General features: G+C 36.9%; 1 protein-coding gene across 2 annotated transcripts in view; it reads right to left on the minus strand.

The window, feature by feature from the left end:
• The window catches only part of LOC129775367 (E3 ubiquitin-protein ligase Nedd-4-like), a 75,357-nt gene that overhangs the window by 4,913 nt on the left and 57,937 nt on the right, over positions 1 to 12,507 (minus strand). The window contains exons 5-7 of one of the 2 annotated variants that reach the window (XM_055780048.1): positions 2,656 to 2,768; positions 2,323 to 2,545; positions 1,508 to 2,011 (exon numbers count right to left, since the gene is read on the minus strand). In XM_055780048.1, coding sequence (XP_055636023.1) covers positions 1,508 to 2,011; positions 2,323 to 2,545; positions 2,656 to 2,768 — 840 coding nt within the window. The remainder of the gene's footprint in view (positions 1 to 1,507; positions 2,012 to 2,322; positions 2,546 to 2,655; positions 2,769 to 12,507) is intronic. The other variant, XM_055780049.1, reaches the window with a different exon arrangement.

Genomic DNA, 12,507 nt, shown 5'->3' on the forward strand with positions numbered 1-12,507 from the left:
TTGCCCCCAAACATCAAAGTAATTTCTAGGTAATTTCTTTCGCTGAGATTAAACAAAATATCTGTTCATCTCTCCTAAAATATGTGAACAGTCGTTCAAACTGATGATTTGTCCAACATATCAGATTGAACAAATTAAATTTCACGAGGAATTCCTTAGATACCATGCGCACAGAACTATGGCCGAATGGCTATCGAGAGAGCAATTTCTGTTTTTATTTATATTTTGACATGCGACAGCTCTACTGAAGTACAGGGTGGCTCAAAAGTCATTAAATTCTTCAAACATAAGGTGACCATCAATACGGCATCTATAGTCAACAGTTATATAACCAAACAAGCAGGTGACCACTTTGCCCCCCATGACTAATTTGCCCCCACTACCCCTATGAATAAAAAATAATTATAAGATTTTATTATTATTATTATATTAGATTATATTTACAAAAATAATGATAATTATAATTTCACATAATGGCAGAGGATGGGGAATCTCCTGATATGTAGATATCCCATGTTGAAACGAGTGACTTTCTCTTTTGTACGAAAAAAAGGGACAGGAAAAACGCTGAAACGTATTCCTACATTGGAAGATTTCTTCCAGGGACGAGTCAGCTCATGCTACCAAGCTTCCTCGAAATCGCAAGCCTCCCTTCCCAACCTTCCAATACTCCCACTTTCCCGTTCCCACCTTCGATCTCACTTCCCCCTTCTGATGTTTCCGTTACAACTCAATCCTCGTTCCTGACGTCTTCGACAGAAGTTCATATTTTAATAAGATCTAAAACTTTATCGAAAACACTATATCGCTGTATTGGCTTCAAACAAAATTAGGTATACAGGTCGGACTCGATTATATATAGTCGACCGTTTTTTTTCAACAATTATTTTCAAATCCCATACATAATCGAATCTCAAGAAAACAATTTTTTCATTAATGTATGTCAAACATTAATAGAAAAATAGCTTTTTGTGATTCGATTATTTATTGGATCCGAAAATTAACGTTGAAAGTGAAATTGCGATTATATATAATCTAGTCCGACCTGTAGTTGAATTTTTTTCAATGAAAACCTGAAAAATTGTTGTTAGAAAATCTTTTTTCCTGTAGAAATACCCACCTTTCGATGTATGGGTGACTTGGTGAAAAATGTAAAGGCGTTTTCATATAATTTATTAGAGAATTTAAAAAAATATGTTTTTGAGAAAAAATAATTTCAATTTTCAATTTTTTGAAAAAATATTTATATGAAAATTCAAAATTCATCCTTTGACAGGAACTTTTTTTTGGGTTATAGTGAAAAAAATAAACAAAAAATTGTGGCCATTTTCAAAAAGTGATAAAAAAGTAGAGTAAAAGTCTATTTTTTCTGAAGATTTCAAATATGCAAAGTTCCTTAAATGACCAATGTCTTTACACCCACAACGTTTCACTGCTATCTGAGATGACGCTGCCAACTCCTTAGACGAGTTGGCACAAAAAAATCGTCAATCGTCTCACGACTTACCGGCTTCTTCAGTTGACTTTTGAGATACTCGTACTTCTGCTTGTAATCCCTAGAGTAGGGTACCGCCTGGCCGGCAATTTTCGGATTCGAAAGCCGCGGGTCATCCCACTGTGTCGTGCGAGTGTTGTGATCGATGAAGAATGTCCGCCCGTCACTGTGCACCCGTTCCTCCCAGCCCTCAGGCAGTGGACCCAACTCATCATCCTGTCGTCTAGCGTTTGGACTACCCACGGCAGCCCCGGAAGCTCCTCCCGCTGCGGAATTATTATTCACCCCCGGAACGGGAATAGCACTGGCAACGCCAGTTCGCGGGTCAACCCAGGAAGTCTTCTTGTTGATGTGATCGATGAAGAATAGTCGCCCGTTGGCTGCCAGCTGTGAGGTCCAACCCGGTGGAAGACCTTCCATATTGGGAATCTGCGGCTGCTGGGTTGATGGTCCCGACGAAGTCAAACTGCCGGCAGCTGCATTGGACGATGAGTTGCTTTGGTTGGGATCGGTAGTCTGAAATTGGAAGAAGAAATTTCGATGTTTAACTTAGTTTCGATATTGGCCTTATTATTAGAAGACCCCGAAACCAACACCAACAGAGAGTGTTTAAAAAACTTAACTATCTCAACAGCCAATAAAATACTCAAAAAAGACTCAAAAGAATTTTCAACGCTTTTCAAGCCAAAGAAATTAGTGCATATGGAAGCAACCTCTCGCCAGTTCTCCCTCTGAATGGGGCGTTTGGAGGGCAAGAGGAAAGTATGTGTGTGTGTGTTTGTGTGAATAGAAGGGTTAGGAGCACACGCATTTGAACAGATAGCTACCTCCCGACTGCCTCCGCTGTCGTCTATATTGCGATTGTTGTCTTCGGGCGTGTGTCGGCCATTTTGAGCAAAAGCTGTTGCCGAGGGTGGCTGCGGAGCGCGACGTCGTCCACTGGTCGGTGTGTTGCCGTCTGAAGCTGCTGAACCTCCCACAGGTGGCAGAGGAGCAGGTCGGATTGGTCTGCTGCTCGTGAGCGATGTGGACGATGGTGATGGAGATATACTGTGTATGTGTTGGTTTTAGGGTTTCATTTGAGGGACGGTTGGAAGGATGGAAATATAAGGATTTATCAGAGATTTGGTCTACACATTTTCTAAATTGTAATATTCAACCTGTTGTTATTGGCATTGTTGCTTCCATTGGCATTAAGTGACGAGGTGGATCCACTCAGCGAGCGATTCAATCGAGCACTGTTGTTATCTTCGGATGTGATGCTTGAAGTGTCCTGTATGAGGAGGAGGAGATTATGGAGAGTGGTATTCAGCAAGCTGTTCGAGGAATTCTATGGATTCTAATACGATGAGAAAACAAAAATCATTAGCTCTCCTGCGAGAATGACTATGTCAGACTGTACGCAATTTTAGGCAAGATCTTCGGAAGTAAAATCTGCAACCTGAAGGAGGTTGCCGAAGTATGGATCTCTCATTCCGACCAGTTTCATCTTTTGTGAAAAGGCGATTCATTGAAAATTATCCCTTCCAGAAATATATCCAACACTCAACTCTTGTGTGCGCATAATATTGAACTTGCTTTCCACAATCTAAATCGAACGTATGATATTCTCACCTATTCTGCGAGTGGCGTGAGATGGCTCGAATCGAAGCAATTCCGAAGACGAAGGCATACTACACTCTATCAAATACATACTGGGATTTGTGTTTTGAAGAAAATGCTTTATTTACCATCTGCACCTCATGCACTGCATTAGGATTGGGCGATTCTTAGAAGATCGATCTTTTCCATTCCGATTTCCGATTTTTTGAATCGATCTTCTGGTCGCTGTTAAGTCAGACCGGACCATGTGACATTTTTATGATTTCGAGAAAAACGAGCTTGAAGTTTGATGGCATAAGAGGTTTTCATTGAGCATTTAAAACAAATTTGATCCAGCTGCACGCGTGATTTTCCGAATTTGATAAATGTCGTTTGTAGTTAACGAAATGCTTAACCTAATGCAATCAATAATTCGATTTTTTTTACTTTGCGACTTGGTCCGCTCTGACTTAACACCGATCATTCAGACTTCTTGATTTTGAGTTACGATTTTATGAAAGGAAGTATCAAGTTTCGAACAAAAATCTCTGTGGCTATGGGAAACTGGCCAACAGTTTTTCAAGCAGAAATAGCTGCAATAATAGAATGTTTAAACAGCCATTCCATGCCAAATCGATATAGTGATTCTCAGATTTTCGTTAAAAGTGATAGATTTGGTCGTATTTTTTATTTTTTCGTTAGGGTGACAATTTCCGTTTTACGGTGGCCCGAAAAATCCCTTTTTCCTAAAACAACTTCTTTCCGAAAATTCATAACTTTTTAGCTACTGAACCGATTCTAATGATCAGCACATCAAATTAAAACCAATCACTTCGTATTTCTAGCAAAAATCAGTTGCAGAAAATTTAAATTTTGTTTCCGTTTCCGATTTGTATGATCGATATATCAAATTGGAACCAATGAGCTAGACTTCTTTGAAAAAATATTACATTTGCGAAGAAAATGAATTTTGTTCTCGTGATCATTGATTGTATCTATTTTTTATAGTATGGTTTCAAGACCAAGGACGCTATATACTTTTATATTTTTTTTCTTGGAAGCAGATGTTTTTTACATAACATATCAGAAATGTGTTCTTTTTCATTTTTAAGTTATGGTTTTTCAAAGTTAACATGTTTTAGTCTTCGTTCAAAATTTCTATGCGACTAAACTGGATCTATGCAACTAGAATCCAATGTATTCGCTGTTTTTATTTGGTATATCAATCATCTGAATCGGTACAGTAGCTCAAAAGTTATAAATTTTCGAAAAATGTCATTTTTGGGATAAAGGCGGAGAATGAATTTTTGCACCATCGGTTAAATTTGAAAAATAATATCTTGAAAACGAAAAAGAACACATCTCTGATTTTGAGATATTTTACATAAAAAATCATCAGCTTTCTATAAAAAAATATAAAAATATATAGCGCCTTTGGCCCGGGACCATGAAAACCATAAAAAAATAATGCAGTCAATAAAAACGGAAACAAAATTAAAATTTTCTGCAATTAAAGGAAAAATAGTAAGGCAAGGACAGATAGACAAGGTATGGCTTTAATTTGATATGTCGATCATTAGAATCGGTCCAGGAGTTCAAAATCTATGAATTTTTGAAAAAAAGTCATTTCAGGAAAAAAGTGAAAAAAAGAAGATTTTTCGGACCACCCTAAAACGGAAATGGTCACCCCAACGAAAAAATAAAAACGGGTCTAATTGTTTGCGATAAAGAACAAATCTAATTTTTGATTTTTTGATCCTCGAAGAAACTCTGATCCTCAAAAATTTTCGAGGATCAAAAAATCAAAACTTCGAGCGATGAAAGATTGGACTTGGAAGATTTTCGAGGATCAAATAGTCAAAACTTTGAGCGCTTTGAGGCACCCCTAAATCATGTCCGATTGAGCTGAAACTTTGCACAGGTCAATTTTTGGACCAATAATCAAAATGTACATGGTCGATTTTTGAAATTTGGCATGACCATTTTTGCTGCCACTTTAGTGTATATCTACAATCGCATAAAATGTGGAAAACACGATTTTATTTTACACGACAGATTAGGTCGTAATTCGGTATAACAAGGATCGGTTTTCCGACACACACTATCGTAAAATCAGTCTAATCGACATCATATATGTATATGACATGCATGTTCGTGAGCCGCATAAACGTAAATTTTAAATCAATGTAGTACTGCGAAAAATCGTGTTACATGCTGTGGAAAATCAATTAACAGTAAATCATATTAGATCGTAATAGAGGACATATCACATCACATCATATTGTGAATTTGACACATCGACATTCTCGTTTCTAGAAAAACTTCGCCGTTTAAACGTTGTAGAAATTTTTACGGCTCGAGTATATTCTGAGTGGGAAGCTCTAGAATACGCGTGATTACAGTGCAAGTCGGAACAAACATGAATATTCTTATATATACAAATGGCGATTCGTTAGGTTTAAATTACATCTGACGTAAATATTTTTCGCTATTTGTTTTTTCCTATGTCTGCAGTAAAACGTATATTCGTAAGACAGCGGTCGTATAAGGTGCATATATAAATCGTTCATTCATCCAAACTAGCATATGCCATGTATGTATATTGCCTCCACTTTTGTATGAATATGTCAGTTAGGCGCATCATATACCATCATATTTGATGCTTGCTGGGTTGCGTCAATATTTGCTGTTTTTTCAGCTGATTTGGCGTGGAATTGCTCTATACATAATTTGTTAGTTAGAGATCGAAGGCGATGTTAAACAAAATAAATATAAAATTGAGTGCATTTCCATATACAGAAATTCCACAGAAAAAAAGTTATGTGATAATTAAATATTTCATAATAATTTCTAGAATCGGTCCTGAAACCTATGTAATGGTTCTCAGATTTCCATGAAAAGGGGTAGTTTTGTTCTTTATTGCAAAATATTAAACCCATATTTTATTTATTTTTTCTTTAGGGTGACCATTTCCATTTTAGGGTGGTCCGAAAAATCATTTTTCCCACTTTTTCCCAAAAATAACTTTTGAAACACTGAACCGATTTAGATCATCGACATATCAAATAGAAGCCAATGAGCTAGTCCTTTATAAAAATTTTTAAAAAGTAATGAACTAGCAAAAAAAATTGGACAAATTTGGCTCCATTTGCTTGATTTGTTTTCGAATAATGCAGTCTCTCTCTCTCTCTCTAAATATATACGTTACGACGGGATCCCGCCCCCGCTGCATAGCAGCATAATCAGGAAACGCAACCCAAAACCAGCGAGACGCGCATGCAGCATAATTGAAGATGAACCGAAAACCGCGAGCCACCACACACGGATGCTGACGGTGTAGTTCGTCCCAATAAAATAGGTTACTCTGGATTGCCTGAGTTAGTCCCAAATTGAATTCCAAAGTGTTAACACATAAGAAGACGTGTATTAAATGAGAGAATAAAGTTTTTTTAATCCATCTCGATACCACGATCCTATCTGGCGCAGTCAAGTGAAAGTGTGTGGTAATTACGTGATAATAGTGATCGCGAAAACCGAACTAGCTACGTTCCAACAGTGCAACAACTCATCCACCGGGAAACCGCTGCAGGACGAATACCAAGCAAAGAACCCGCACGAAAGGAACAATTTGAGGACTCCAGGAGATGAGAATACACATTTTCCTGCAAGTAACCCAGTTTTTACTTTTAACACAAAAGCAATCAGACACATTGAGTGAATGGATTGCAACGACATATAAACGATACTAATTCAGAGGTGCTAGCCCCTACCCGAGGTAAGCGAATACCTGGAATATCACAAGTGAATAAACAAATACTAACATAAAAAAAAACACAAACGATAAACCCACAAGAAACGCAGAATAAAATAAAGCGAATAAAAAGTGAACGTGAAACCACAAAGCACAAATATGGATAGAAATTCGGCTTCACCGGAGCCTTTGATTCCGGATTTTGATGAGTCTGTGCCAATAGTTGCACAGCAAAGTACAATTGCGGACGAATTAATACAACACATTCAACACTTAACAGAAAATCAAAACAAATTAATTGAAACTATTGCAAAACTGAAACAAAAAGCAGAGGATCCTTTTCTCCAATATAGGACTCCTGACCCCATTCGTAATTTACACGAATTCAAAGGAACTAGAAGAAGTGAAACTCAAGCGTGGATCGACGATGTCGAGAATACGTTAGAGCTATTTAAAAATCAGAAAGGCTCAATGGTGTATTTTCAATACATTAGGGCCATAAAAAGCAAAATTACAGAACGGGCGAAAGACACGCTTATTGCGGCCGGCAACCCGAATACATGGGAGGAAATCAAAGAAGTCCTCACAAATTCAATCTCTATTTTATACCAAACAGGGCAACAAAAATGTTACAGATTACTATAACAAAATAAAAGCAATAGACTCCAGCATTAAAACGAGTCTCGCGCTAATGGACGAATATAAAGGGTCAATTACAGCCCTAAATAAATTAGTAAGCCTCATGACGCTAACACGGTTTGTGGATGGCCTGGGGGAAAATCTTTCAATGAATGTGAGAAGTCACAAGCCAGATACGCTTGATGAAGCGCTATCTATCACACTGCAATACACAAACGCGGCATTTAGACAAAAACTAGAGAAAAGAAGCAACACCAGTAGTAACAGTAATGCTAATCCTCCTCAAAGGAACAACAATGTATACCCTCCATCAGGTAACCATAAGCAGAACTCGGGGAAATTTAGAAATAATAATTATAACAACGAAGACGTATCAATGAGGACACATACCTCAAAGATGCAAATGAATAACCACGAAGGGCAAGAGCCAGAGCCCAAAACGGAACAAATCAAAACCGAAGAGGCGAACGTTTCACAACTAGACTCAGGTGATGATGATTTCTTCGATGACGAACTAAATTTTCATCAGGAACACGCGCCAAACGTAAATAATAACTTCATACCTTATTTCACAATAAATACGACTAAGGGTGAAATGAAATTTTTGGTGGACACAGGGGCCAACAAAAATTATATTTCACAAGACCATGTCAACATCGAAAACGCCAAACCGGAAAGCGGAATTCGAGTAACAAACATGAACGGAACCCATGAAATTTCTAAATCAGTATCTTTCGATCCATTCGGACTCAAGAAAAAAGTGAAATTTTATGTTTTCAAGTTTCACGAATACTTTGACGGCCTAGTTGGGTACGAGACTTTGAGAGATCTAAAGGCTCAGCTCGACATTGGCAAAAATCAGTTGAGAATCGAAAGGAAAACATTTAACCTGAAGAAGAAGTTCCCGCCTAGCAATAACATACATCTGAATGAACAAGAGTTTCAGTTCATAAAAATTGCGACGGAAAAGGATGGCGATTTCATTATATCGGACGAAAAGAGTTTGGGTGAATTTTCAATACTCCCTGGGGTATACCACAGCTCCAACAGGGAAGCCTTTGTAGGCATTCATAATTACGGAAAATCTCGAATTGAAATTAACCTTTCGGAATTAAACATTAACAACGAAGAATTTGATCACCAACCTTTAATTTATTCTCTAACAAACACAAACAAAAGAATTCTTAGAGGTAAACTCAAACTCGAAGAATACGATTACGAACTTTTATACAAACCAGGAAGGACAAATACCGTAGCAGATGCTCTATCGAGAATAAAACCGGAAGAGATCACCCACAGTTCTATCCAAGACATCAATAACCAGCATCAATATTCGGAAGGAAACGATCTAAGCACAATACATTCAGCGGATACGAGTGACGATTATTACATATGGACCACAGAAAAACCACTGAACATGTTTAGAACACAAATTATTTTCAAAATCGCAAACATAAACACCGACGTATACGAAGAAATATTCCCAAGATACCATAGACACACGATAGTGAGACCATTCTACAATGAGGAGGAAATCACCAAAGTATTTAAAATGCTATTGAATCCTAAAGGTGTGAGCGGCATCAAAGCACCTATTTCTCTGATCCAACTTATTCAAGAAACATACAGAAAATATTTCTCGACTAATAAAATTTTCAAGGTTTTTATTTCAGAAACGCTACTGGAAGATGTACGACTGGAAAACACCCAAGATGAAATCATAAAACAGACACACTCCTTTGCGCATCGCGGAATGAAAGAAAATAAAATTCAAATTTTACAAAGATACTTTTTCCCGGAACTCGATCGTAAATTAAAAATTCACGTAGCATCCTGTGACATTTGCAAGAAAAGTAAATATGACAGGAGGCCACCCCAGCTTATCCACAAAAGCACATTTGGAGAAAAACCTTTTGAACGAATTCATATCGATGTATTTTTCATGAAAGGATCAAAATGGCTTACGATCGTCGACTCATTCTCAAAATTCGCTAACATAATCGCTTTAGAATCCCGAACAATAGTAGACATGAAAAAAGCAATCACAGAACACCTCAGAATATTCGGCAGACCACAAACCATAGTGTGCGATCAAGAACCAACCTTTAAATCAATCGACTTTGTCGGATTTTTGAATGATCTTGGCATCGAAATGCACTTTGCGAGTAATTCAAACTCGAATGGAATCTTAGAACGTTTTCATTCGACTTTGATCGAATTATACAGAACCTTGAAACATAAACACACCAACATTTCGCTTAATGACCAAATGAATATCATAACAGATATTTATAATAACACATATCATTCGGTCACTAAGAAAAATCCCGCGAGCTCGTTTTCAACCAAAGAAACACGGTCGACATCGAAGAAATCACTGAAAACGCGAACAAACTTCAATCCGCAGTGAAATTAGAACTTGACAAAAGGAAAGCAGCGTACGAAAAACAGCACGAAAACAATAAAAAACCACCCCAACTTCATACAAACGATAATAAATATATTAAAATAACGCAACGGCTTAACAAAGATCGAGATCCTTATAAAATAGCAACCGTACTAACAGACAACGATTTAACTTTTACCGATAAAAACAACATAAAAATTCACAAAAATCGCTTGAAATCCTAAAGGAATAATAATACTAATTTGATAAACAACTTTACATTTCCTTGCAGACTGTTCGCCCTTACATCCGCAACGACGTATCAAGATGTATCAAATAACAATGGCTTAATAGTCTTTAAAATCAATCAAGTTAAAATAAAACTCGGATACGAAAGAATAATACATAAAATTAATATGAACGACATTAAAAATAATATATTATACATAAAAAAGCTAGCAAACACATTCAATACAACAACCCATCTAAAAAATACCCTTGATTACAAGTTAAAAATTGCGCACGCCAAAATAAACAGCTTATCTCCTAGGAGAATTAGAAGAGGACTCATAGACGCTTTAGGTTCTACAATCAAATTCATAGCTGGAAATCCCGATCACGAAGATCTTTTGTTGATCAATCAAAATTTTGATAAACTCGAAACAACCTTGAATAAATTTATAACTAATGAATCAAAACAAATACGAATTAACAATCTCCTAGAAATCCATTTGAGCAATGTATCAAAAACATTAATAGATATCGAGGAATAAGTAAGAGTATCAACCTTATTTTTAACATAGATATTATTATAAGAATACTAGAAGATTTGGAAGAACAAATAACACTATCTAAACTAAACTTGATAAATAAAAATATACTTAGCCCAGCAGAAAAACTTTATATTTGGAATTTTCTAACTAAGCAAAACATAAGATTGACGTATGAAGACGAAATATTTGTTCACATCAATAGTATTGTCTCAATAAAAAGAAATCATTTTATTGTCATTGTAAAAATCCCGATAGTAGAAAATAGGGACTACGAACTACTGCAGTTAGAACCAGTCGGCGGAAACAGCACGAAGATCAGCACGAACATAAAATACGTAGCAAAATATAAGGAAAAGCTCTTCCAACAATCCGGCAAATGCACGATATGCGAAAGAACAAAGGCAATCACCGACGAATGCATCTCCAATATTCTAAATAACTTCAAAGCAAAATGCATTTTTTCAAAACAAAAGGAAAACCCCGAAATCAGAGAAATAATTCCAGGGACCATAATAGTGGATACCACAGTAAGAATTCACATTTCGGACTCATGTGGCGACTCGAGAGAAATAACAACACCAACCATCATAGAAACTGAAAACTGTACAGTTAAAATAGGAAACAGTACATTCCACAACGTAAACAAAGTTATCGAACAGTTACAATTCATGACACCAATCTTTGGGAAAATTATAGAAGCCAAAGAACATATCCCCGATGCAGAAACACTTCACACCATCACCATAGACAACCTCGAAGAGCTGAACAAAATCAAAGTCCATTTGTCCAAAACACAAACCGTTGGAGGATCACTGTTGACCTCCTTACTCGTCTTTGCAATTTTCCTATTCTTTATTCACAGATACTTGAAGAATAGGAAGACGAAACCCAATACCACTATTCCCTGCCAGATGCATGAAGCCGCAGCAGATCCTAACCCAAAGCCCACGGAAAAGGACGAATCACCATCCACCCCGCAACAACCATCAGAGGCAATGGTTGCGTTGTTGAAGAGTATGAAGAGTCAAACGAGGACGCTCGACACCTAGGGGGGAGGCGTTACGACGGGATCCCGCCCCCGCAGCATAGCAGCATAATCAGGAAACGCAACCCGAAACCAAAGAGACGCGCATGCAGCATAATTGAAGATGAACCGCACGCGCGAGAGGTGCAATCTGAAACCCGCGAGCCACCACACACGGATGCTGACGCTGTAGTTCGTCCCAATAAAATAGGTTACTCTGGATTGCAATGGCTTAGTCCCAAATTGAATTCCAAAGTGTTAACACATAAGAAGAAGTGTATTAAATGAGAGAATAAAGTTTTTTTTATCCATCTCGATACCACGATCCTATCTTATATATATATATATATATATATATATATATATATATATATATATATATATATATATATATATATATATATATATATATATATATATATATATATATATATATATAAATGTTCTGTTCGTTTGTGTACGCGTCAAAAACTCGAAAAGTGCGGAACCAATTGAGCTCAAAGTTGGACACAATATACAATCCACTTCAAGGAGTGTTGTTACGGCATAAAACATTGGAAAATTGGAAGAAAAATGATTTTATATATGACCAGAGTGCGTTTCTGAAACTGAGCTTCTAATGAAAATCGACTATTCAGCAATGAGTATGTGTTCTATGTGATGGAAACATCTTTTTTTCCACGTGTTTGACAAAATCATGAAGTGAAATTGTGCTTCGAAGTGATTTAAAATTTATCGATTTCCCTCATCTATCTCTATGTACATAAAAATTTTCTGTTCGTTTGTGTGCGCGTAAAAACTCGAAGAGTACAGAACCGATTGAGCTCAAAGTATGATACAATGTACAAAACAACCAAG

Source organism: Toxorhynchites rutilus, chromosome 3 (genome assembly GCF_029784135.1).
Source record: "Toxorhynchites rutilus septentrionalis strain SRP chromosome 3, ASM2978413v1, whole genome shotgun sequence".
NCBI lineage: Eukaryota > Metazoa > Arthropoda > Insecta > Diptera > Culicidae > Toxorhynchites > Toxorhynchites rutilus.